Raw genomic sequence first — 25,427 nt, forward strand, 5'->3', positions numbered from 1 at the left:
TATATATATATATATATATATATATATATATATATATATATATATATATATATATATATATATATATACATTTCTCCCCTATTCCCTGGGGATAGGGGAGAAAGAATACTTCCCACGTACTCCCTGTGTGTCGTAGAAGGCGACTAAAAGGGGAGGGAGCAGGGGGCTGGAAATCCTTCCCTCTCGTTTTTTTTTTAATTTTCCAAAAGAAGGAACAGAGAATTGGGCCAGGTGAGGGTATTCCCTCAAAGGCCCAGTCCTCTGTTCTTAACGCTACCTCGCTAATGCGGGAAATGGCGAATAGTTTGAAAGAAAAGAAAGAAAGAATTTTTATATCTTCGATATTTACGTATCAGAAAGAGAGTAGGACTCAAGACAGCACTTGTGATTCCCAGTCATCCAGGGGCTTGACCATAGATCATTACTGTTTACAACGAGTCAGCCTGTTACTGTCCACCAAAATACCATGTGACAACTTGTGTTGATTTTCTTGGTTTCCAGACTTTTATCAAATGCAGTCTGAAAATCTACAAATGTCTGCAAAAAACCTTGTCCATCACCCCCATACATTTTCAGAGGTGATGTCACATACTGTAGTACTTTGTCATCACTCCTTTGGCTTGCATTGTAGTATTTCGTTATCACTCCTTTTCCTTGATTACCATCTGGTGACATCTGGGGAGAGAATTGGCAAGGTTCCTGAAGTAGTGTAGGTCCATGTTTTGGGTCCATAGGATTTTGATACCTGAATGAGGTAAGGCATTGATGAGATATTGCAAGAAGCAATCGTCTTATTGTGCATTAGGAGCTTCCACTGTGCATAAAAATCTCGTGTACACGCATTTTATGCTTCCAGGCAAGAATTTGGGCTTTTCCCTCCTTAGAAACTTAAGAGCCAGCCATCATGAAGCACAGGTAGAAGGCATGCAGTGCCCAGAATCAAATTCCCAAAATTAATTGGCAGCCAGGAAAGGTACAGAAAGAACATCCTTACCTTAAGATAGCCAGAGGCACACTAAGGTGGGTTGCTGATGCTTGCACAGTTAGAAAGCATCGTATGCTTGTACACGTAATTAACTGTACCCGTGTATTGCCTTTGAAAATATGTGTGGTTAGAATTTTTTTATTGACACTGTAATAAATGGAGTCACCATCTTTACTTTCATCATACATGTTAATTACATTAAGCAGATTTGTCAGAGATGGATGATTTCATCAATAACCATGCCGCATTTTGTTAACTAGATGATGATTCTTTAGACGATTTACATTTTTTTGAGTGATGGTTTTATCAAGTTTGCCATTTTTGGTTGTTTGGCTAATTTGGCAAAACTTTTTAGGCAAGGACTTAACTTTTATGAATATTACTGTTACATTAGCAAACTTCAAATTCTGAGGAACGTTCCCTGTAAGAAGTGACTTAACAAAAATAGATGTCATTGGCCTTACTGTGTCATTTTTAGCTTTTTTCTTTGTTCTGAAAAATATTACTTGGTCATAGATTTATTTGATATATGCTATCGCGGGAAATGGCGAATAGTATGAAAAAAAAAAATTCTTTTTAATGTAAATAATGTAAGTGGACTTAGTTTTATTTGATCTCTTTCATTCTTTTTCATGTAAATAATGTATGTGGCAAAGTGTTATTAGTTGGCAATGGCACTGTAGTGGGAACACAATATGTGCCTTTTGAGGTAAATTAGTATGAAGAAAAAAGTTATTCAGATTTTTGCGATATTTTTATTATCATGAACTAAGTTGTGTTTCAGAAATAACGAGCCAGTTTTTTGGGTAATGATTCTCTTTTAGGGGTAACTTTATAATTCTTTAGGATTTAGCTAATTCTTGGCCAGTAATAGTCTGGCTTGTAACAAATAGTTGGGGATGGCAAATATGTTTTTGAGGTAATTTAGCTTGCTGCTTTATGGCTCAGTTGCCTTGATTGAGCATTTTGCAAAGCACGTGTTGTCAAGTACAGAGTACAAAGAAGGATGCCTATTTGATTTTCATTGTTAAGAACTGTTATGTATTGAATTTGTCTTTCATGTGTGATGTTTGTTTGCAAGCACATGACATTGGTTGTGAATAATAAGAACCCATGACGGTATATTTTCCAAGAAAATGTTAGACACACTCCATAGTGCTCCACTCATGGAAAGTTGTATAATGATCATGGGATTATTATATTGAAATATTTTAGTATGCCAGTCCTTGATTCTTAATGGTTAAAGATGATTGAAATGATATCCATTATTGAGATGACAATAAGGATGCCCTATGGGATTTGAATAAGGGTTACATTCAGAGGGTGAAGTTTTGATAGACAGATACTGGTTGATGATAATTGCAGTAGCCATGTTAGAAGAGATTGATACCACACATAACTTTAGATTCCTGCTTCTCTATCTGTCAGCCTATCAATTGTTTTGTCTTTAATTTCATTCCCATTTACACAGGTTGGATCAAGTACTTATAGGCCTGCATTTTCACTCACACGAGAGTTATCAGACTCTTCTTGTATGTGGCAACACCCTGAGAGAAAAGTCATCTCTGGTGATGTATCATTATCAATAGGACAAAATGGAGTATTGTATTGTCTAGGAATTTGTTATTCCAAAGGATTCTCTCATATCTCTGCTCCTGATTGAAGCACAGCCTTTAAGCTATGGGAACCCCGTAAAAGAGGTCCTGGGATTGTATAATGAGTTAAATTAGTTTCACACATATTGTGAACTCTCATGGTGCCCAGGTGAAATGTTTTTATTATTAGTACTCTTGTGTTTTCACTTTGTTTACTGAGTTCAGTCATCAAGTGAGTGTTACGAGAATCCACCTGCTTGAGGCTGTATCATGGGCACAGTCTTGTCAAAGAACTTCTCACTCCAAACGAGTCTACATTTCCATGCTACTGGAAGTAATGCAGCCCTGTGCTGCAGGAGATTGGATTCTTTCTGAGACATTGGTCGTTGGGTAAAAAAAAAAATCACGTTAGATTAAAATTTCCATTCATACCTCCACTTCTTCGCACAAATCATCTCTGTTACACATAATGGAAAATCACTTATTTGTTATCCTCATCTAAAATACCCAGTGTCCTTGTCAGTTTACTGACTGCATCTTCCTGTCCCTTCCACAGTGAACCTGATCTTGTTCCTTTGGTTTTACTACCACATATCATGACCATCGTATCATTTGCCATGCTGTCTCCATGTCAAAACCATTTTAGAATACTTTATTCCTGCTTAGATATAACAGTTTAATGACTCTTCTTGCCCAAGATGCAACTTTCATGCTGAGCACTTGCTCCACAGTTACCTTGCATTTACTCAGCAGAGACATGCATCACCCACTTTATGAACTTGTGGTTCCATGTGTTGGATGGACCCTGTTTCCTGAGTGCTGTGTAAGCTTCATGGAAGTGACTCATGGGGCAGAAAGGTAAGGTAGGGTATACCATATGTATTAATAGACTCTTGACTCTGAGCAAGATCCCATCTACAAGGCTGTATCATTATCTCTGGGTAGAAAGGAGTACAGCACAGTCTCGGTGAGGGCCTTCTCTTCTGAGGAGTTGATCATCTTCTTGCAATGTGGAATGTGCAAGAGACCTGTTAAAGGTGTCCTGGGGTTGTAAATACATTGATAATGATAATTCTGTTAGTTCCTGAGGGGTAGGGGGGAAAGATCAATGCCCACATATCTCCTGCATTGCATAGGAGGCAACTGAAATGTGAGATGGGTATGTGCAGGGGACTGGAATTCCCCATTCCTGTGTAACTGATTCTAAATGCTTTTACAAAAGAAGAAAAATGAGGATCTTTCATGGAAGGCAGTTCCTTTGCTGTATTGTTAAATCAGGGAAGGTGGGTGCATTTGAAAAATTAAGTACATTAGTAAGTGAAATACATGCATTGTACATGCTACCTCACTCCCGCAGGAAATGGTGAATATGTAAGAAAAAGATATAATAAAGATCATTAATGCACTTGGTTAAATAGTAAGTGATGAATAGTTACAGTAATGCACATAAGTTGACATACCACAAGGACCAATTAACATAAAACTGAGTTGTTCTCTTGCATAGCTATGCACTTCTTCACAAACTGTTTATGATGGTCACAAAAATAGGTGTAGGACTGTTCATATATCTGTCATAAAAGGTGGCTAAAAGGGGAGGGAGGAGGGGGTTGGAAATCCTCCCCTGCCATTTTTGATTTCCAAAAGAAGGAACAGAGAAAGGGACTGAGTGAGGATATTTCCTCTAAGGCTCAGTCCTCTTTTCTTACTGCTACCTTGCTAATGCGGGAAATGGCAAATCTGTTTAATAAAAAATATATATATCCTCTATTCCCCAGGGATAGGGGAGAAAGAATACTTCCCATGTTTTCCGTGCTGGTCGTAAAAGGCGACTAAATTGGGAGGGAGTGGGGAGCTGGAAACCCCCTCCCGTCTTTTAATTTTACAAATGAAGGAACAGATTAGGGAGCCAAGTGAGGATATTCCCTAAGGCTCAGTCCTCTGGTCTTGGCACTACCTCGCTGATGTGGGAAGTGGTGAATATGTATAAAAGAATATATATATATATATATATATTGGAGGAAACAGTGATTAAGTATGATATATATGTATGTATATATTTAGCATTAATGAAGTGGTATTGATAAAGGTGTTCGGTTTCCTGTTCCATTTCAGATGAAAAAAAAGTCATAGGGAAAAAAGTTTGTTTAAAGGCCACTGAGGTAATTATGTATGAAATTTCATGCAATTATAACTTTGTAGATATTTTTCTTGTGTTTGTATGTTATATTGATTAGTAGCATTTCAAATGTATTATAAATTCATGGTTAAAGTGATAAAGTCTGATTACTTGATGTTCAGCATTGGTTTTGCTGAAAGTGTTACCTCATTTCCATACATATTTGTAACCATTTTGTTTGTAACCCTTTCACTACATATGTATGAGTACTATATATCTTCATTCTCCACCTTTTTATAATTTTGTATACATTAGACAAGGAAAAAATGTATGACGAAGTGACATGGTTGAGCTAGGTAATGTTTAGGACACAACATTCTTATGACCTCAGTACATACATTGTCCCAATATGTTGATAAAGTTTCCCTTTTATAATTAATTAATATCTACTTTTGTTTTCAGGCATTTTTTCTTTGTAAATTTTTTAAATGAGCCTTTTGAAAGTTGAATTATGCTGTAACGTGATTTATATCTGAAATATGTTTGCCCATGCCACATCCTTTTTAAAGGTGCCTTGTTTTTGAATGATCAGTATTACCTCTGTTTTTTATTTTCACCTGAAAATGTTTTGTTTCACATTTGTTTTTATCATTTATTCCATTCATAATAAATACTTGATGTTTTATATTGTCTTGATTTTCTGTTCAGTCATAGAAAGAAAAGTTCATACATCTACATCCTGCACATATTCTGCTCGCACTTTGAAGACTTCAAAGTTGTGATTCTTCCTGTCTATCACCATTACTCCAGTCCCAAGTTCACTGAGTGTATGAATTGCATACACTACCTCTGATGCTCATACATATCTTCATCCCTGTCCCAGGGTGTAAAAGTGAAGACATGGATATCCACACTTATGAAAGTACTTCTTACTTTTTTGCACTTGCACCTAAAGTTGATTCATGAAATTAGGAGACCTAAAGTCTCCATTTATACCACCATTGTGCACAAAATGCTTCCATAACATCTGGCCCCAATCATTCCTGCAGCATCTAAAAACCTTATCAAAAACATAGCTGGTCTGTTTCCCCTTTAAATATTGATAAGTTTAATGGTTTTTTGCTTTTACACCTAAAGCTTATTCGTAAAGTCAGGAGACCTAAGTTTCCATTTATACCACCATCATACACAAAATGCTTCCATTTCATTAAATCCCCAAACATTCCTCTAGCTATGATATCTGAAATCTTATCAAAAATATAGCAGGTCTGTTTCCCATTTAAAGGTTGATAACTTTTTTCTGTTTTGAAAAATCATATAGCATCCTTGAATTTTTTTATCATTGAACTCATAGATTTGATTTTATTTTCTATCCTTTTACTGTATTTGTTTTCTTTATTTTTCACTTTATAAACCTGCTTGCCTTTCCCATCTTCAGGAGGTAGTGTCAGGAACAGAAAACAGTATTTAAGGAAAAATTATCCCATAGCTCCATGTTTAGTTCCGTTCTCCTGATCCCCTTACTTGCCTTTTCTGACATGCAGGTGATACGTGGGTAGTACAGTGTTCTTTCTTCCCTGTCTCCAGGTATGTTAGATTTTGTACATTCTTGAAAGAAAAGGAAAATTTACATACATATATCATTTACAAAATTCACATTGAAAATCATAGTGTTTTACAACAATAAAGCGTATGTTATCCCTGGGGATAGGGGAGAAAGAATATCTTCCATATATTCCCTGCGTATCGTAAAAGGCAACTAAAACGGGAGGGAGTGGGGTGCTGGAAATCCTTCCCTCCAGTTTTTACTTTTCCAAGAGAGGGAACAGAGAAGGGGGCCAAGTGAGTATTTTCCCTCCAAGGCTCAGTCCTCTGTTCTTAACACTACCTAGCTAATGCGGGAAATGGCTAATATGTATGAAAATGAAATGAGATAAAGTGTATGTGCTTTTAGAACGTATCCATTTAAACTAAATGATTCCATTTCCTATGTAAACCATAGATGAATCATCCTAGCATGCTTTTTGTTGCACAAATGAAATGAAATGATGTTTAGCTCCAATTATTCAATCAAGTTGTTCATGTTGAATTTTCTCAAGCTCTCTGGTTTGACTTTAGAAGTCAGAAATTGCTCTCTTCTGCTAAACTTTTCCTTTATGATATGTTTATGATTAAAAGTCATTTCTACTTTTATCTTAACTGATGATCGATAATTATTTTTTTTTATAGCATCTTTTTCTTTATTTAGAGGGTCTTCTTTAGCTGAAGTTGCTGATGGTTTTAAGAATTGTTGATCTTGTGTTATTGCAAACTTAAGTCTTTTTCCATGTCTAACTTTGTTTTAATATTCAAATTATGTTGATTGCACTATAATCAGATTGGAATTTGAAAGAGTTTTGCAGTAAACTTTTTTTGGCGTTATAGCTAATGAAACTTCCAGTTTCAATAAATGAAACTAGTCTGAAAACAGATTACTCTGTTTTGCATTTTTAAATGGTATGATTTTTAATATAACAAATGAATGTAATAGCCATTATTATTTATTTTTTCTAGCCTGCTGGGTCCATTAAGGCCCATCATCATCTCTTCCTGAGATATATAGTATAAACAGTATTATAGATCAATAAGTATGTAAGTAAGTAAGTAAAGCAATCATTTGTGAGCAAATTTATTTTTTGAAGCAATATAAGCCCAAAAACATCATAGATAAATTGTTGTTGTGTACATGATTGAGGTAGCTGAGGGACTGGGTGTGACATTTTTTGCTGCATGATGAAGTTATTGTATTTACTGTTTGGTGTATAGACTTCTCATTTACAACCAAAGTATGTAAAAGTGTAAGATTTATTATTATCATTCACAATTACATGCCTGCTGAGGGATTAGGTTTGACATGTGTAGAGCTGCTGATTAACTTTTTCTTTTTCTTTTACTCTTTTTCCCTTGACCCTAAATGGATTTTGACGGGCACATTTTTTTCCATGCCATGTTGGTCACCATAAGAAAAAAGTGAAATTATGTCTAAAGCACTTTCCTATGTATCATATGCCTTTTCAAAGTCCATATAGGACTTTGAAAAGGATGCATAAATTTTCTCATCCAGTTTCTTCAGAAATATCTGCACTGCTTGCTAAAGAACAAGAATCTGGTCTGCACATCCTTTTTCCTTCTTAATCCACTGTGTTTTTTACCTATGCGGAAACTAATCTTTTAATTGGGATCACTTATCACGTGACTGTATACCTGACCAGCTATTCTTAGTGCACTGATTTAGTTATCTGTTTGTTGCCAGTGGGAACCATATTTTCTTCTGACCCTTAAAACTTATACTGTATGTTCACAAACTTAAAAGTTAATTTTTCACAGTATATTTATCTAGTTATTTTAGTGAATTAACCCTTGGGATATAGAAAAAAGAAGAGTAAGAGGGTTGTTTGGCAGGCTTGAAATCATTTATCATTTGCCTTTTGTTACCTTTTTCTAAAAGTAGAAATAGAAGGATGAACAAAGGATGTTAAAGGTGAGTATGTATAAAAAGAAGTGGATAGTGTTATTTAGGGTACTCACCTGCTTCTAATTACTGGTTAGTCTTGCTTTGACTGGCCTTGTTGTCATGAATTTTTGGCACAATTACTGGTTAGGATGTATTTGTCTGACTTTGCCTCATGAATATGTAGTACTTTGTGCTTTCAATTTGTTTTCAAACAACAAATTGACTCTGCAGTGAATAGTTATCATGTATGAGATTTACAGTATTTTTGTGTATGGTTAAAAATGTTTTGTTTGTTTATATGTTTATTGATACTATGAAGTTTTTCGAGAAGCAAGAAGACAGTATATTTTTTATAACCGCCATTTTCTGCACTAGTGAGGTATCATCAAGACAGATGACTGAGCCTGCATGGAGTGAGATTGTGTTATTTGGGTACACATGCATTGAACTTTGTCCAGAAGAGTCCCTCCTTTCCCTGCAGCTGATTGTAGCATAGCTTTCAAGCTGTAGGAGCTCCTGGAGAAGCAGTTCTAGGGTTACATAATGATAATAGTATTAGTTTAGTATCAATGATAGTAATAGATGTATGAAGCTGACAAAACCAAGTTTACTGCAGATTATCAGAGAAGCTGCTCATCATGTTCTTCTTTCCCTATTTTGTTTTTGAGTTGCCGTGTGCTTGTGGGGGCTTGCTAATAGATCTGTAAATGTTAATTTTGATTTTAGGTATCTTTCATGGGCACATATTTGGAAAATCGGTGATATATTATGGGTTGTTTAAAATAAGCTAAATTGAAGTATTAACTAATATATATTCTCACTTATTTAGTCAGTAGTCATCATATTGGTGAGCTGGCTGTTTCTGAAAGCAGTGATGAGTTAATGAAAGTAGAAACTACAACCAGAAACATGCTTGGTTTAATGTAATTCAAATGATGCACTGTTCAACATTTTATGATGTTAATTCAGAGGTTATAGATATTCCTCATCCTTATTGCTCTGCCTTAGTCTGGCTCATTAGTTATACATAGTGGTATAGTGGTAGAAGGGGAATCTGTACAGTAAATGAGATGGATAAGATTTTACAGTAATCATGGTAATGATCCTCAGACTGGAATAGTTAGAATAACAAATGTTTTGAATTTATTTTCAGAACCAGAATACATATTTTGAAGCAATTACATAGCATTTCATGGTAAAATTTACTCTTACTTTTTATACTAAGATAATATACATTACTTTTTACCAAGCAGTACAAGGTAACTGTGCATTGCCACTTGATTTTCACTTTTGGCCTCCATATTATGACTCTTGAGGGCCAGCTGGCTCATAAAAATAGTTCCTAATTTTGAGCCGACCATTTTCCAGGAGCTTCTTCAGCTCCAGGGCTACTACTTTCACTGTCAGGGAGATGGTGGAGTCTGCTCCTTAGAGTGAGAAGTCCCATGTCAAGAGTGGATTCCTAATGATACAACCTCACCAAAGGTGGCTTTTACATGCAGTGTAACTTCATGAAGGCAAAGTTCAATAACAGTTGCCCAGTGTAAAGAAAAGATGCTGATGTGCTTGGAATGATTTTTACTCTATCATTGCATTCATCTAGTCATTATTTATTCGATATGAAAGCATAATGGTTTAGAAGGGAATTACTAAACATGATGCAGTATTTTTTACACTAAATTGCTTTTTCCACCTTGATAAGGTAGTATTAGGAGTAGAGGAGTAAAACGGTCTTTGCATACTTTGTCTCTTGCTGTCTTGAGCTTATCAACAAATCCAGAGTATGTATTATACTGCAGTTCCAAAGCATTTCATGGTATACTTTACCATTGATTTTGATGCTACAGCAGTCTACAGTATTACTGATTATACATTACAAGGTAACTGTGCACTGGTCCCAGGTTTTGATGTAAGGCCTCCAGATGATTCATGAAGGCTTACTAGCTCATAATGAAAAATTCTCATTTCTTTTCCAGTGCTGAGAAAATAAGCTCATCTTTTATTTTCGTAATAATATTTTTTTTTTTTTGTACTCTGTCATTGCCTTCATCCAGTCGTCTCATGCTAAATATGACAGCATAATGTTAAAGTGGGTAATGTGCATGATGTAGCAATTTCTTTGACACCAAATTGCTTTTCCCATCTTGGTGAGTTAGTGTCAGGAACAAAGGAACAAAGTGGTCTCCATTGCAGACATCCAGTTTCTTGCTGTCTTGTGTAATGTACTAAAATCGAAGTCTGTTATTATTATGATTTTTATTATTATTATTATTACTATTACTATTATTATTATTATTATTATTATTATTATTATTATCATTATTATTATTATTATTATTATTATTATTATTATTATTGTTATTTAATCACAGGATCCCCTTCAATCTGAAGAGGCTTCTGCAACCATAATAATCTCTTAGTTAAAGAAGCGTCCCTGCATGTGGAAATGATTCCTTGTGAATGGACCCTGCATGTGGAAATGATTCCTTAAAAGTACTTGTAATAATAGCTGTCTGCATTAAAATGACTAACAGATTTTCTCTTTTTCCTTTTCCCATGCCATGAATGTATGTTTATGTTACAGTATGCAAAACATCTCCAAATTAATTGCTTTTACTAAGAATATCCATAAAAGCATCTCCCTAATGACTGATTTAGAGAATGAGTGAATTTATGAAACAGAGATGACACTGGCTAGTCTGAACCCAATCTAAATCCAAATATTCAACAGTTGAGGTTCAGATTCAGATTTGCACTGGTTTATTTGGTTTGGAATTGTACTGACTACTCATACGTTGGGTTCCTGCAGTTTCAGGTTGAAACTCAAAGTAATCTAATAAACAATGGAGAAAACTGGTCACTTTGCATGTCTCCTGTTTTTACCAGTAATACTCTCTGTATGTACCTATCACTCTTGTGTGTTTGTCTGTCTATTTATATATCTGTCAGTCTCCCCCCCCCTCTCTCTACATACATATATATTATTTTTTATGATTATACTTGATCACCGTTTTCCGCATCAGCAAGGTAGTGCCAGGAAACAGACGAAGAATGGCCCATCTGCTCATATACACATATATGTATACATAAATGCCCATACATGCACATATACATACATAAAAGCAAGGTTATTAGGTTTAGCAAGGTAGAGGGACAGGTTAGTTGGGGTGTGAGTTTAAATGGAGAAAAACTGGGAGAAGCGAAGTGTTTTAAATATCTGGAGTGGACATGGTGGCAAATGGGAGTGAGAGAGAGTTATAAGCTGGTTGAGGGAATTAAGGTTTTGAGATCATTGAAGAATGTGTAGAAAGAGGTCATTATCTGGATGGCAAAGTGGGTATTTTTGAACATATAGCAGTCCAACAATGTTGCATGGATGTGAGGCATGAGCAATAGACGAGGATGGGCAGAGGAAGGTGGTGTTGGAAACGAAATGCTTGAGGACTGTGTTTGGTGTGAAGTGGTTTGATTCAGTAAGTAATCAAAGGGTAAGAGAGGGGTGCCTGGTAATAAAAAGACTGTGGATGAGAGAACTGAAGAGGGTGTGCTGAAATGGATTGGTATGTGGAGAGAATGAGTGAGGAGGGGTTGACAAAGAGGATATGTGTGTTAGAAGTGGAGGGAGCAAGGAGAAGGGGTAGACCAGATTGGAGATAGAAGAAGGGAGTGAAAAAGATTTAGAGTGATTGAGGCCTATAACAGTTGGTAAGAGTAATGCGCAGGATAGAGTGAATTGGAACATTGTGGTATACAGGGGCTGACATGCTGTCAGTGGACTGAACCAGGGCATGTGAAGCTGCTGGAGAAAACAATGGAAAGATATGAAAGGCCTGGTTGTAATTAAGTGGCTATGATTTCGGTGCATTACATATGACAGCTAGAGAATAGAAGTAAGTGACTGTGGCCTTTCTTTCTTTCCTGGCACTACTTCACTAACATGGAAAACAGCTATCATATCTGTCTAATTATCTGTTTCTTTGTCTATAAATCCATTGACTCCATGAGCGTTAAATTACCCCCTTCCCAACCTTGTCTTGAATTCCAATTCACCAGACTTATTCCCATTTGAAACTGTATTCCCCAGGCATGTTCAAGTTATGTTCTCTCATTTGTATTATGGACATTACCCACATCTTAAGCAGTACAGATGCTAGTTCAACACAACATAAGACTCATCATGCCCAAGAGGTAATGGCCTCTTTTTTTTTTCTACAGTATTATTACATAACAACAGCTACTTCAGAGCTAACACAGTACAATAATAGTGCAAGTTGGTCATGTTAGTAGCGATGATGATTAAGGAGTAATAGAGGTAGAAAACTTTTGCCCTTGAAAATATCTCGGTTCAGGATGAAAGTATTGGAAAACTCTGTTTAACGTAGTTGTACTTAACCGTTTCTGGGACTGTGTTTAGTATATTAAGCAAGGAATGCTAGTATTCTGACGTAGGCTTTGGACATATGGAATTGCCATATTAAGAAGGGAATGCCTGTATTCTGATGCAGGCTTTAGACCATGAGGCTGCTTTGTTCCCTGTTCATACTCTGGTTAGACTGATAGTTTTAGCTGATTGGCTTTGAGTTTCTGGCTGACTTGTATGCTGAGAGAGGTGTGTTCCTGAAAAATTATTAGTTTCATCTTAAGTTAATTTGTTTATTTATGCATAGAAAGGAGACTAGGAAGGATTTGACCCAAAAGGCATTGATTGTTGATGGAGTAAGAGATGAAGAATCAGGATGAAAGTGCTGGATGTGAAATTAGTAATTGAAATGTTGAATTCAGATCATTATTTGATAAGTGCAAAAGTGAAGATTGAAATAATAGAAACATAACTCTATAGGGTAAACGATAAGATGATAGAGAGAATGAGTGAACAGTCAGGAAATGAGGCTTAAGTACTGGAATACTGTAGAGGAGAAAATGACAAGAGTAGAGATGGTGGGGTATGTGGAAGCCACAAAGTACTTGATAAAGGAAAGTATTATAAAGGCTTCACAGGCTGTGTACCATGAAAGCAAAATGGGGAGGAGGGAGACCTGGCTGTATGTTGTGAAATGGTGAGGCAAAGAATGCAGTTAAAAAGAATATGGAGCATATATGGAAACCTTCAAAAGAATTTGCAAGTAATCAAGAACTGGGTGAAATAAGAATAAAAGGAGTGTAATAAAGCAGTAAAAAGGGTGGTATGCAAGAGAAAGAAAAAAGATGAAGATGAGTAGAAAGCTAAGAGAAGTTTAAAGACCTGATGGCATCAATGGGTGGAAGTGATATCATTAATTAGATTGGAGAGATGGTAGGGAAAATTCAGATACAGGAAATTGTGTTCGTGTATGAAATAAGTCAGCTATAAGCTGGTTAGAAATAGGAAAAACCCCTAGAGTGAATGAGATAACAGCAGAAATGTTTAACAAAGATGTAATAAGATGGATGCAATACTACATGTGCATGTGGAATATTGAAAGGATGACTGGACAGGGACAGTAATAGTCTCTTTGCAAAGGAAAAGATGAGGGTGAGAGTAAAAGCTTTGGAGGAAACAGCTTATTATACACACCTGGGAAGGTGCGCAGGAAACAGCTTATTAACCACATCACAGAGGATGTCAAGAAAACAGCTCAGCCACACCAGGAAGGGTGTATGGAAATCTTATTGTTGAAAAGGTGAAGACAACAAAGTGCAGAACGACTGAAGAGCAGGGAGGCTGAAGAAAAGGTAGAGGATATGTAGATCAAATTATCTTTGTGAGGATGGTTGCAGAAGAGTATACAGCAAAAAAGATTGTTCAGTGCAAATTTCATGGACTGGAGATGCTAGCAGAAAAGTATATAGCAATAACAAGAAGGTTCTGTGCCAATTTTATAGGCCTTGAGAAGGCATATGGTAAAGAACGTGAATGAATTGTGTGAGATAATGAAACTATGGCATGTATGTGGGAAAGCCAATTAACAGAAAACCTAATGGTGTACAATGAGGTTATCAGCTGGAGGACTGCAGCAGTATCATAAATTCTAAATCTGTATACATTTACAAGATGAAAAAGCTCCTTCCTGCTGCAGCTTCCTCTGCCGTATTAACCAGTACAAAATTGTATATCTCAGACCTGACATCCTTGCAACTCCCTTCCCACCCACCTATTTATTCACTTTCTAGGGACAAGCATTCCAAATCTTTAGGGAGCATAACCTAAGATAGAAATGTTATCACTGATAATTTTTGCTACTGAGAAATATCTTTGTGTATCCTGTGAAGAGCTACATATCATTAATCATTTTTTGCCATGATTTGACAACACTGTGCAGTTATTTTTTGGGCTTACCATATGATATGTAACCAAAAACAATGTGTAGACAAGACATGAAAGCTGCTGTACCCTAAGCTTGTGTCATGGTTCAGGAATATATTTTTGATCTGAAGACTTTTCAGGTTATCAGGAAGAGTATTACACACATAAGTATTGTCTTTGTACATAGCTGGGGTACTCCAGCCACTGGCAATTAATCTGCATTATTGTTAATAGTTATTGGATTTTAATGATCTCTCTTTGTGATTACAGGATATTGTGAGTGATGATAGAATATCAAATGGTGTGGATGTAACAAGTGATGAAGGCTTGGTTGGCACCGTTGGGCTGGTAGGAGTGGTAAGCAGCATGATTGGGTCAGCTGTGCGGCATTTGAGTGGTGATGATTTGATTGATGCTCCACTTGAAACTGTGCCAACACAGGAGCAAGAGGAAGAAAAGTGTTTTGAAACAGCTCTCAGTCATCAGTTTGTATAGCATATCCCACCGAGGGCATTAGCAGACAGACTTCATAGTTATAGGTAATTTTGTACTGTATACTGTATGTACCATTGATATACACATTACATAGTATGGAATCATATGAAATACGGGTGGTTGTAGAAATCATTTAATGCAAAATTGATTACAAACAGGTTGGAATGAGACTCCACTTGGTGTCAAATTGAATTCATGATAATTTGATAAAATCATATATTGGAAAAGCTGAGACATGTATTGCTAAGAGTTGTTTTTGGATAGTACATGTACTCTTCACTCCTATAAAAAATTTTGCAGTGTGTTGTGTAGGCTTTCTTTTGTAAGGTGAAGGATCTGAAGCTATGTTTTCTGTTGTATTTTTGATTGAGTGTTTTTTATGGCTTGACTCGGTAATTTGATGTAAAGATAATTTTATGTTTCTGATCACATTAGTTTTTCAATAATTTTTTTTATAGTAGATGATTATCTTTTTAAGATGAGGTACAGAATTAAGGTGGCAGAGAGGAATGATTCTGCCTTAGTGTCCATAAGAAAATAAATTTTATAAAGTGTTTAACCATACACTTCTATTTTGAAAATTTGTAAAGTGCACAATTTCTGGATTTCATGATAATTGTAATCTAGGTTACTAATCTGAATAGAGCAATTTTGTATTTGTGCTCTTTCCTGTCATTCTGCTTGTTTGGATGAGGGTGGTTACTTTGAGAAGATTTGCAAGATCAGAGTTCATTTGAATTGGCCCTGTAAAAGTGTCTGTAAATGTAGTTGGATTTTAACAGACATTTGTGGTTCAGAGTACAGTAAATTTGTATTATATGAAATTACATATGAAGATGAGATAACCATTCAATTGCTCAAGGCTTGGTGACATCATTGGTGATTAGGAATATATATCATATTTTGTGTGGCTACTAAGATAAAGGTGTGCATGGTACAGAAATGTTTAGTGAAGCAAGAATATGTTTGACCCTTGTGTTTGAAATTATATAAAGAAACAAATTTCAGTAGGTTAATGACAGCATGGTCATATTAAATGTATCTGATGTGTGTGTGAGTAGTTAAGGATTAGATTGACCAGTACTTGGTTACTGGCAGTTGCCTATATTCATGGTGCTTTACAACTGGTTTTGGATGGTTCAGGTATGCCTTACACATCATTAATTTTCACAGAGTCATAAATACAGTGGAAATTGTCATAGACATTGGATCTTTGTTCATGTGCTGTGGTTGTTCTTTTGTATACTCTAAATCTTAAAACGAAATGATGAAAAGCCAGTTTTGTCAAGTACACAGTTCTCTGAGTAGGTATGGAGTTATGTGTCAAAAGAAAATGAGTGCATGTGCACTGTTAGCTTCATTTCTTGTTTCAAAAAGAAAATCTACTGACTTATTGAATTGTATCCTACAAAAGTTGTGAATATCCCTGATATTTTAAGACTACTTAGAAAGAGATATAACTTAAAAATTGAATTGTATAGGTCATACCACCGAAGTATGGTAATTTTGAAAATTGAATTGTATAGGTCATACCACTGAAGTATGGTAATTTTAATGGTACTTAAGGAATTGATGAAATAAGTATTTTTGTTATATCATACCTGAGGTTCTTTTCATTATTTCTCATCATTATAGTCTTAAAGGATTTGATGGATTTTGAGACTGAAAATTTTCTATGTGCCACAGTATGTTGTGAGTAAGTCTTAGCTAGTTTTGTAAGTAGTGGTGTACATAGGTCATATATGTATATAGCAAGAGAAATTCTTTGTGCTCTCAAACACGTTTTTCTATTATTTGTATTACTTTGCTGTACTGCTGAGTGGTTCTTACCAGTCATATTGTTATATGTCTTTTACTTTGGTGTCTATGAGGATTTTATATCCATTTCTCTGCATGTCATGCAGATAGACATTATTATAGCTTTCAGTATCATGTCAGCTTTTCCGTTTGGAACTGGATGGCATGTTTTATTCATGTATATTCTTTTTCTGTTAATTGGGAAACATTTTCATTTCAGTTTTTTGTTACCAGCTGTTTCTCCATCATACAGTTATCCATACATTTCAATTTTGCATCACTTGATACTTTTTTCACACTTTATTCTTACAAATACAGTTAATTGAATAATTACTGTTTTTATGGTACACCTTTCCCTTCTGTGCATAGGCTCAGTAAGCACAGTTTCACTCTTGCATGTTTCATTATTTAGCACAATTTTCAGAAAACAAGGTGTGGGTTTCATTCATAAATGATGAGTCTTTGGATGGGTGGAGTGCATTGCCAAAGCCTGGCCCATGGCAGGGCCTCAGAAGAACCATCTCGGGCCGTGGTGCTACTTTTGATTTCAGGCCTTTTAATTATCTCCCCTTTAGCATGCCTTATTATGGAATATTTTCGTCATGTCAAAATGTTTCAGTCAATTTTTCTTGCCTTCACTTTGACTGCTATTTCAGCATTTCCTAATGTCTGCTATTCTGGTGAGGCACCCAACAATGTAGTCAAAATGTTTGAGCTCACTTTGTATTTCCTTCATGGGTTCTACCATGGGAATAACTTATAAGGCAAAAGTGTATTCATGATTGGAAAAAAGGTTTTCCATGAGTGAATATAGCTAGTTAGATATCAAAGCTTATGGAAAATGTGAAAATACTTCTTTTTCTAACAAATTTCATGATTTCTTTTTTTCTTAGGATGTTTATGAAATCTGACGTGTAATGGTAGAATTCAGACAGGAAAAGAAAGTATTTGGTGTAGACAAAGATCAGGAAAAAGATTGATTTATTGCTATGGTATGGTGTTCATTGAATTATGTTCTCAACGTTATAACAAAGCACAACTTGTCCCCTCCTTTAGGGTGTTGCATATGCATAGTTCAAGAAAGTATAAATGATGTAGACATGAAAAGATTGAAGATGTTTAAAAACCTGCATGAGGCAATAGCAGATTGCCCTGATCAGTATTTTTTGTTTGCTCGTAAATGACAGCATTCACTAAGGCAGGCATTCTGACATTTGTGGCTGTTGAGTGTGGTGGTGATACAACCTGCATTTCTACATTGTGAAATTGTGCATCACCCTCAAATCTCTAACTCTAAAGGAGTCCATCATAACTGCATCTGTATGGAGTGCAGCCCTAGAGCTGTTGGAGCCCCATAAAGGGGTCCTGGGGTTGAATGATTATACAGTTATAATTACTAATATCATCAAAGATGTTATTATTTTTTTCATACTTGATCGCCATTTCTTACGTTAGCAAAGCAGTGCCAGGAACAGATTAAGAGAGGCCATAGTATTATTATTTTTAAGTTATTATTATAGTTATTATTATTATTATACTTGATTGCTGTTTCCCACATCAGCAAGGTTGTGCTGGGAAACAGATTAAGAATGGCCCATCCACTCATATACACATATGTATATAAAGCCCATACATGCACATATACATACATATACATATCAACATATATACATACATATACATATACATGCACAGACATATACATATATACATATTCATACTTCCTTGCTTTCATCCATTCCTGGTACTACCCTGCCCCACAGGAAACAGCATTGCTACTCCCTGCTTCAGTGGGGTAGCACAAGGATAACAGACAAAAAAAGACCACATTCTTTCACACTCAGTCTATAGCTGTCATGTGTAATGCACCGAAACCACAGCTCCCTACCCACATCCAAGCACCACAGACCTTTCCATGGTTTACCCAAGACGATTCAAATTCCCTGGTTTCAATTCACTCTATTCCATATTATTATTGTTATTATTATTATTGTTATTATTATCATTATTATTATTATTATTATTATTATTATTATTATTATTATTATTATTATTATTATTATTATTGTTGTTGTTGTTGCTGTTGTTATTATTATTATCATTATTATTATGCAACCCTAGGACCTTTTTGGGGGGCTCCTTCTGCTTTAATTTGCACTCCATGTTGGAGCATGATAAGGTGGTTTATTTTCAGGTAAGAAGATTCTCAATGATGTGCTACTTTTTTTTTCTTTATTGACAGTGATACTGTGGCCTGAATGATAGTTGTGAAGGAAACTAAAAGCTTTAACTAGACTGCAGTGAAACTCATACGTGTTACATAAAGTATGATACAACATACAGTAATGGTATATTCATGGCCATTCACCAGTACAGAATGACAGAACATCCAAAGTAGTTGTTGTAGGGAGAAAGTTGGAGCACTGCATAATATGAGGAAATGGTGGTGAAGGGACATATGGGTCAAATTGAATCTCACTAGAGGTGAGCAATTATATGGGCTGGAGTGTGATTTAAGCTGCACATTTCTTGTTCAGTGCACATTGCAAAGGCAGTGCTGACATGAGATTTGTGAGGTGTCACTCTTCTTGTGAAATGTAGGTAAACATGTGAACAAATTAATGAGTGAAAGTTAAAGGAATTTATATCACAGACATTATGTGGGTGCTGTTGCCATGGGTGCTATGTCACTTGTGGCATGTTTTGAAAATCATGTTATGCCAGTTTTATCTTGATTTTGAGTCATTTCATAGGTATTTTATCTTTTATGTGAATTATGTACATATAAGTGTGTTATTGTCCATAAGTACAAATGTATCCTTACAAACTGTAGTTTCCTTTGCTTGTCATCTACTTGTTGTTTACTTGCCTTATACTTGTTTATGGTATCAACTTTTATCATTCTATTGGTATTTAAAAACCTGCCCCTGATGTGCATTACAAAAATGTACAGATTAGGTTGTGGTCTTTCACTATCAGTATTTATGATACTGCTTCCACTCAGCTTTTGCTAGCTGTTGTAACTTTAACAAATTTATTTGATTATTGATTTTAAGTTAATGGTTATCTTGTATACAAATGCTCAGCATCCCAGTTTTATTCTCATGACAGTAATTTACTTTGAATTCCTAATAGTAAATAAATCACAAACATTTTCTTTTTTTTTAACAATCTTCTGATGTTATATTTTTAAGTAACCATTTCATTGTCATGATGTTTTGAAAGCAACTGTAGCATTACAGTGCTCTGAGGACATTATTGCAGCATAATGATGTTTTGGTAGCGTCCTCACATATAAAAGTTGCCTGCATGGTATTGGTGTGTTTTGTTGACATGCAAAGAGTTCCTTGATAACTAGAATTCAGCGATGAATATTTTTCATGTTACTGACAGTAATGTTATCATGGGTGTTATGGGACTTAACCATTTTCTGACAGATGTGATTGTTCTTCAGCTTCATTAATTCTGCAGAAACACCAATGTTGTGTACTTGTCTCCTTCATATGTGAGCTTGTGAGCCTTTGAGAGAATCTGTAAGATCCTTCAGGGTTAGAAATCTTAGTACCCCAGCCCTTTGATGAGGTAATAGCCTCTCACCCCTTACTCATCATCATTTTGTGGCTAATGGCCTGCTGGTTTAGCCAAGAACTTTCCACTGACCCAGCACCCCCACATGGCAGTGATAGTGTATCATTGTCCCACTGCAGCCACATAATTCACTGGATTCTGGTTGTGTGCAGATGTCTTACTCCAGCATTTTGATTTTTAACAAAGGGTCCATAAGGTCCATAAGGTCCATCAATTGTCCCTTGTCCTCTTGTATGTTCCATAGTAAACCTCAAAGATGAGGTCATAGCCTCTGCCTCACCCAAGAGTTAGGGCTTCACTACTTCTTTCCTTACTTGTCAAGCTTGTGAAGTTGCCATACAATCTTTACCCAAGGAGAGGTGCTAGTGTCATGAAGAATCTTAGACATGTTAATAAAATGCTCTATGACTGTGCAAACCCTGACAAAACAATCAGCATTTTTGTTGGATGTATGAAAAAATTGCTCATACCTGTTGTAAGGCATGGTTGTAGGTATGAAAAAACTGCTCATACCTTTTGGAAGGCATGGTTATGCCAAAGAAGGGCATAGGGAATGTCTCATCCTTTCACCAGTACTGCCTGATGGTATGCATTTTGCAATAGTCATGACACAAAAATGGCACCAGAGATATAATTGCAGATATGCAAGGAGAGGTTAGAGATTATAGATTTGCCTATAATAGAAAAGAAGGGGAGACTTAGCTGTAACCATCATGCCTCTTACTCAAATTGACGAAGTTGATAGTGAACAGTTCTTTGAAACGTGCAGAGAAATGGCAGAGGTCATAGGAAGATATAAGCAACAATCATGGTAGAAAAGATTTAAAAAGATGTTGAAATAGTACTGGGGTTGTGAATGTGTGAAGCACGATAAGTGACAAAACTGAATATTTGAAAGTATAGAAATTCTAAGAGATTTTGCTCCCCAAGTGTGGAATCCCCCCCCATCCCCTCATGTATTGTTTAAGTAGGTCATTACATCATTAAGGTAATTTGTGGCTTTATAGCAACCTTTGGAACTTCATTGTAGTTCTTTTATGTTTTTTTATGTGGCTATTTCATTACAATTGCAAGCTGGTACTATTTCTTCATACAGGTCAGTTCTTGTTCTACCACATAAGTTATACTTTAACTAGAAGTCTTCTTTTAAGATGAACTAAATAATTTTTCAGTGAGATCATACCCTGTCAAAGAAGAAGCCTATTTTATGTGTTTACAGTGTCCTAAAGTTTTTGCAAACCCAGAGGTTTTGTATTAATCTGTCCTGAGGAGGTGTAGTGTTGCAGATCTAGTTCTGGGAAGGGATGGCTACTGGAACTAGGGTCAGTGAGTTGGTTTCCCTCAAGAGAGAGGAAACTTCTCCAACCTTTGGTAGGAATGGATCATTTTTGAAGTTTACATGAACCCATATCTTTGCTAAGAATGAAACTGCAAAATTTCAATATCGCCTTCTAGGGAAGGGCATGGAAGCTTTCTTGAGGGAGAAGTCATTGCTTTTCCCAGTTTATACAGATCAGCAGTGCTTGTACTATCCTACGTATATGACAGCTGAAAATTTTTTTTTAATCAAAGTCTCATGTTCACAGTTGCTGAGCAGAGCTAGTCCAGTTACTGACCGGTGAGTTGATATAAGCACAAGGCTTAGAAAAAGTCTTCCTCAAACTGAGTCTTTTTGTTGTCCTATGAAGTGATCTGACAACAAAGGTTTTGGAGGTCCAATAGATCTTTACTTTTATGATTTTGTTCCCATGCTTTCCTTATTTGTGAAGAGATGCAGCTTTGGAAAGGTTGAGCTTTATCTAGACTGCAGCTAGAGCAGTGTCTGGAGTGATCCTCTTTAGGGGAAAATGAACATGGATATGTTGTTCTACTCTTGAAGCATTTAGTTATTTTTCTTGCTGTGTAGACATTCCTTCTCTGTAGACTATTTTGGTAAGGGAAAGTGAGGGTTAAGCTTTAAAAGTTGGCTTGAATTAGTAAAGAATATGCTTTTAGGCTAGACTTTTCATTTTCCCTGTGGAGGTTGTGCATTCTTCTGAAGACCTTTAGTATCAGAAAGTGGGCTGTAGTGACAGCTTAATATCTTGGCTATTTGCTCAAGATGGTTTAAGCAGTAATTGGTGAGTAAAACATTGTTTTTAGGTATTTTTGGCCAACTCTCAAGTCTTTAAAACAAATTCTTTCAACAATCAAGCATTATTTCTCTTGTGATTTCAGTCATGTATTGGCCTTAACTACTTGTGGGATGACCAAAAGTTGTAAGGTAGGGTAAACAAGTAGTCAAGCCTAAAAACATGCTCTTCATGGGCTTAAAGTTGACATTTTTAGGACCCTTAAGTTTAAGTTAGCTAGCATTCCTAACCATTTTTTTCCCAATTTTGAAAAGCTGGATTTTCAGTGTTATAATGTCTGAAATTTTAGCAATACCTCCATTACCCTTGTCTGCAAACTTTTATTTTAGATTTAACATTGCTAAATACTGTAGGTTTTTGCATAAAAAGCATAAAGTGACACAAATGATGGTGTACAAAAAAAAACACACAAAAAAAGCACTATGTTATCAGTTAAAGAAAAGACAAATTTTACTTTAGTAGTTAGAGTAGGGGTCTACAGACACTGTAAATAGTACAGATTGAAGTAGCTTTTATGATTAATTGGCTTAGAAATTATAGATGTTTTGTATTAAATAGTTTGTAAATAGTCTCTATTTTAATAAGAAATTGTTGTAACTGGATGGATTTTTATGCTTATTTCCATTTATACCAGATTCATTACGTCATTGGTCATTAGACTGAGTTTATGCATGAAACATAAAGTATCAAATAAGAGTCATGGGAAGGCTGACAAGTAATTGGTCTGCTGTAAAACCTGAATGTTGCAGTGAACAGTCAGTCAGTCATTGAACAAAATTAGAAGTTTTGTTTTTTGTGTTTAGATTAAGAGATATTAGATTTTTTTTATTCATTAGGTCTACCAAATATGATTATATTTGCGAAGAAAAGAGAAAAGGAAAGATTACTATATATGAATGTATGAGAGTTTATTGATCATATGTAAATTATTTTGTTAATGACAGAAACTACTAAGCTATATTACAGTCTGAGTGCTATGGACTCAGGCATTACATTATTGTTCGGAAGCTGCTTCATGTTTTGCTAGAGATAGAAACAGTTTTCTTTTTCTTTGTACTGTACAGCTATCTTGAAAATTTTGGTTGTAATTTGGATATGTTTTTCTGTATATTCCTATTTTTTATAAGCACTCGTGTTGTCAAAGTGACTCACATTTCTTCAGAATTTTTCATACACTTTTCTCAGACTAAACTAATGCAAACTTATAAGAAGCAGTATTAGCCTTGAGTTGGTTTCATTTTTCCATTTATCATGTTGATGAATTAATAGTTTCAGAAATGAAGTATGAGTATAAACTGATTTGACTTAAGATGGTTGTGCTGTGTATTTGATTTGTATGTCAGTTGAACACAGCTTCTTAACAACAACCTTTTCTTAGACTTTAGGACAGTTTGATATGGTATATGAAGTTACATAACTGGATAATCCTTTTCAGTTGATGGTAACTTGAATTACATATTCGTGTCTATACTGTACTCTGACACATAGGTTTTGAAATATAGTTTAATAAGGTTAGCATGTTATTTGGTATACAGAGATGTTCTTTAGTGAAGTAATTTAAGTATTGTATTAATATATTCTCAGAAACTTGAAGCACAATATTGAGTAAAACTACAGATGGCAGCCAATCATCTTATCAAGAAAGAATTAAGATTTTAGAACGTTAAACTGTAAATAAGTCATCCAAAGACTAATATTTGTGTACCCAATTCCTTTAATTAGTTATGTGTTACATAATATTATCTGTTACAGTTGTCTTTTTTAGTTTGTATGTCAAATATCTTACGAAGGTTGAACTCCTGCCATTGAAGAAATAAATGGTTTATACTTCCATTTACCCTTTTGGAACCTAAATCTCTTTTGATGTCATGCTCCAAAACAGAATAAAGAAATTGTAAGGAACTATGTGAAATGTTCTTCATGTTTAAGAAAACTGTGCTGCCTCATGTGGATTGCAGTGATCCAGGAACTAAGGGAGACTAATATGTTTATGACAGGTTTATTTAGAGGAGGAGGCACACCACACTGTCAGGCTATAGTCCTTTATTGGAGGTGTTAATTCATTTAAGGAAACAATAAGAGGTATTCAACAGCAAGGAGCAACAATATAAGAACTGAATAAAGCAGGAAAATATCCTGATGAATGTCAAGAAACTATTGTCAATTTCATTTAAATCACAGTGGTAGTTTTGCAATTAAGTAGAAATATTCAGAGGGAAAGTGAATACGAATGTGCTTTTGGAGTAATGCTAAAAGATAAATTGGAATAACTGTAGTGGAGATTGATTTAGTACTGTATGTGCTTGCCAGATAATGAGGTATTTTGAATGAGTCCTTGTATAAGGGCAAAATTTTATAAAGCAAAGACATGACCAGTAAGGGAGGGAAAAGAATAAGAAGGGAGAAATGAGAGGAAGGGTAAAGGATAGAAGAAGGAGGAAAGGAAAGAGGAAGAGAGGGTGGGGAAGAAATGATTTATATAATGCTGCACAAGTAAGTTGATGTTATGAAGTCCCTATAAAAGCTCTGAATTGAAAGTAGCCAAAATTATGGATTGGTGCACATTTGTTGGGTCTAGGTACATGGTAAACCTCCTCCTCTGATCCAGTGAGTGTAATTGGTCCTTAATGAGTTGACTTTCCATCTCCATTTCTTGGAACAGTGATGTTTCATGGAATGCATAAGAAGATCGTGTTTGAACCATGTGCTCTGTGATGTGGCACGTTTTAGGGTAACATATAATTCATGTGCCAGGGCGTTGATATTTCACATAAAAGTGCATGGTCATATTTTAGTATCGTTTAAATATAGTACCCATAGCATTTGCAGATAGTCTAAGGTGATTATCAATTGCATAATTGCAAGAACTTGAAGCTTCACCTGGTGTCAGATATTTTTTTCCCCACAATACCAGAAAGCGAAAGGTTTTGGCTTTATTTTCCT

The 25,427-nt window shown here is 35.5% G+C and overlaps 1 protein-coding gene across 4 annotated transcripts in view; it reads left to right on the forward strand.

The window, feature by feature from the left end:
• The window catches only part of Tbc1d15-17 (TBC1 domain family member 15/17), a 45,201-nt gene extending 20,884 nt beyond the window's left edge, over positions 1–24,317 (forward strand). For 3 of the 4 annotated variants that reach the window (XM_071658522.1, XM_071658523.1, XM_071658524.1), the window contains exon 14: positions 14,743–24,317. In XM_071658522.1, the coding sequence (XP_071514623.1) occupies positions 14,743–14,967 (225 nt within the window). In that variant the 3' untranslated portion in view covers positions 14,968–24,317. Of the gene's footprint in view, positions 1–10,561; positions 10,726–14,742 lie in introns of those variants that run through there. The other variant, XM_071658525.1, reaches the window with a different exon arrangement.
• The last annotated feature ends 1,110 nt before the right edge of the window (positions 24,318–25,427 follow it).

This window comes from Panulirus ornatus, chromosome 66 (genome assembly GCF_036320965.1).
Source record: "Panulirus ornatus isolate Po-2019 chromosome 66, ASM3632096v1, whole genome shotgun sequence".
Classification (NCBI taxonomy): domain Eukaryota; kingdom Metazoa; phylum Arthropoda; class Malacostraca; order Decapoda; family Palinuridae; genus Panulirus; species Panulirus ornatus.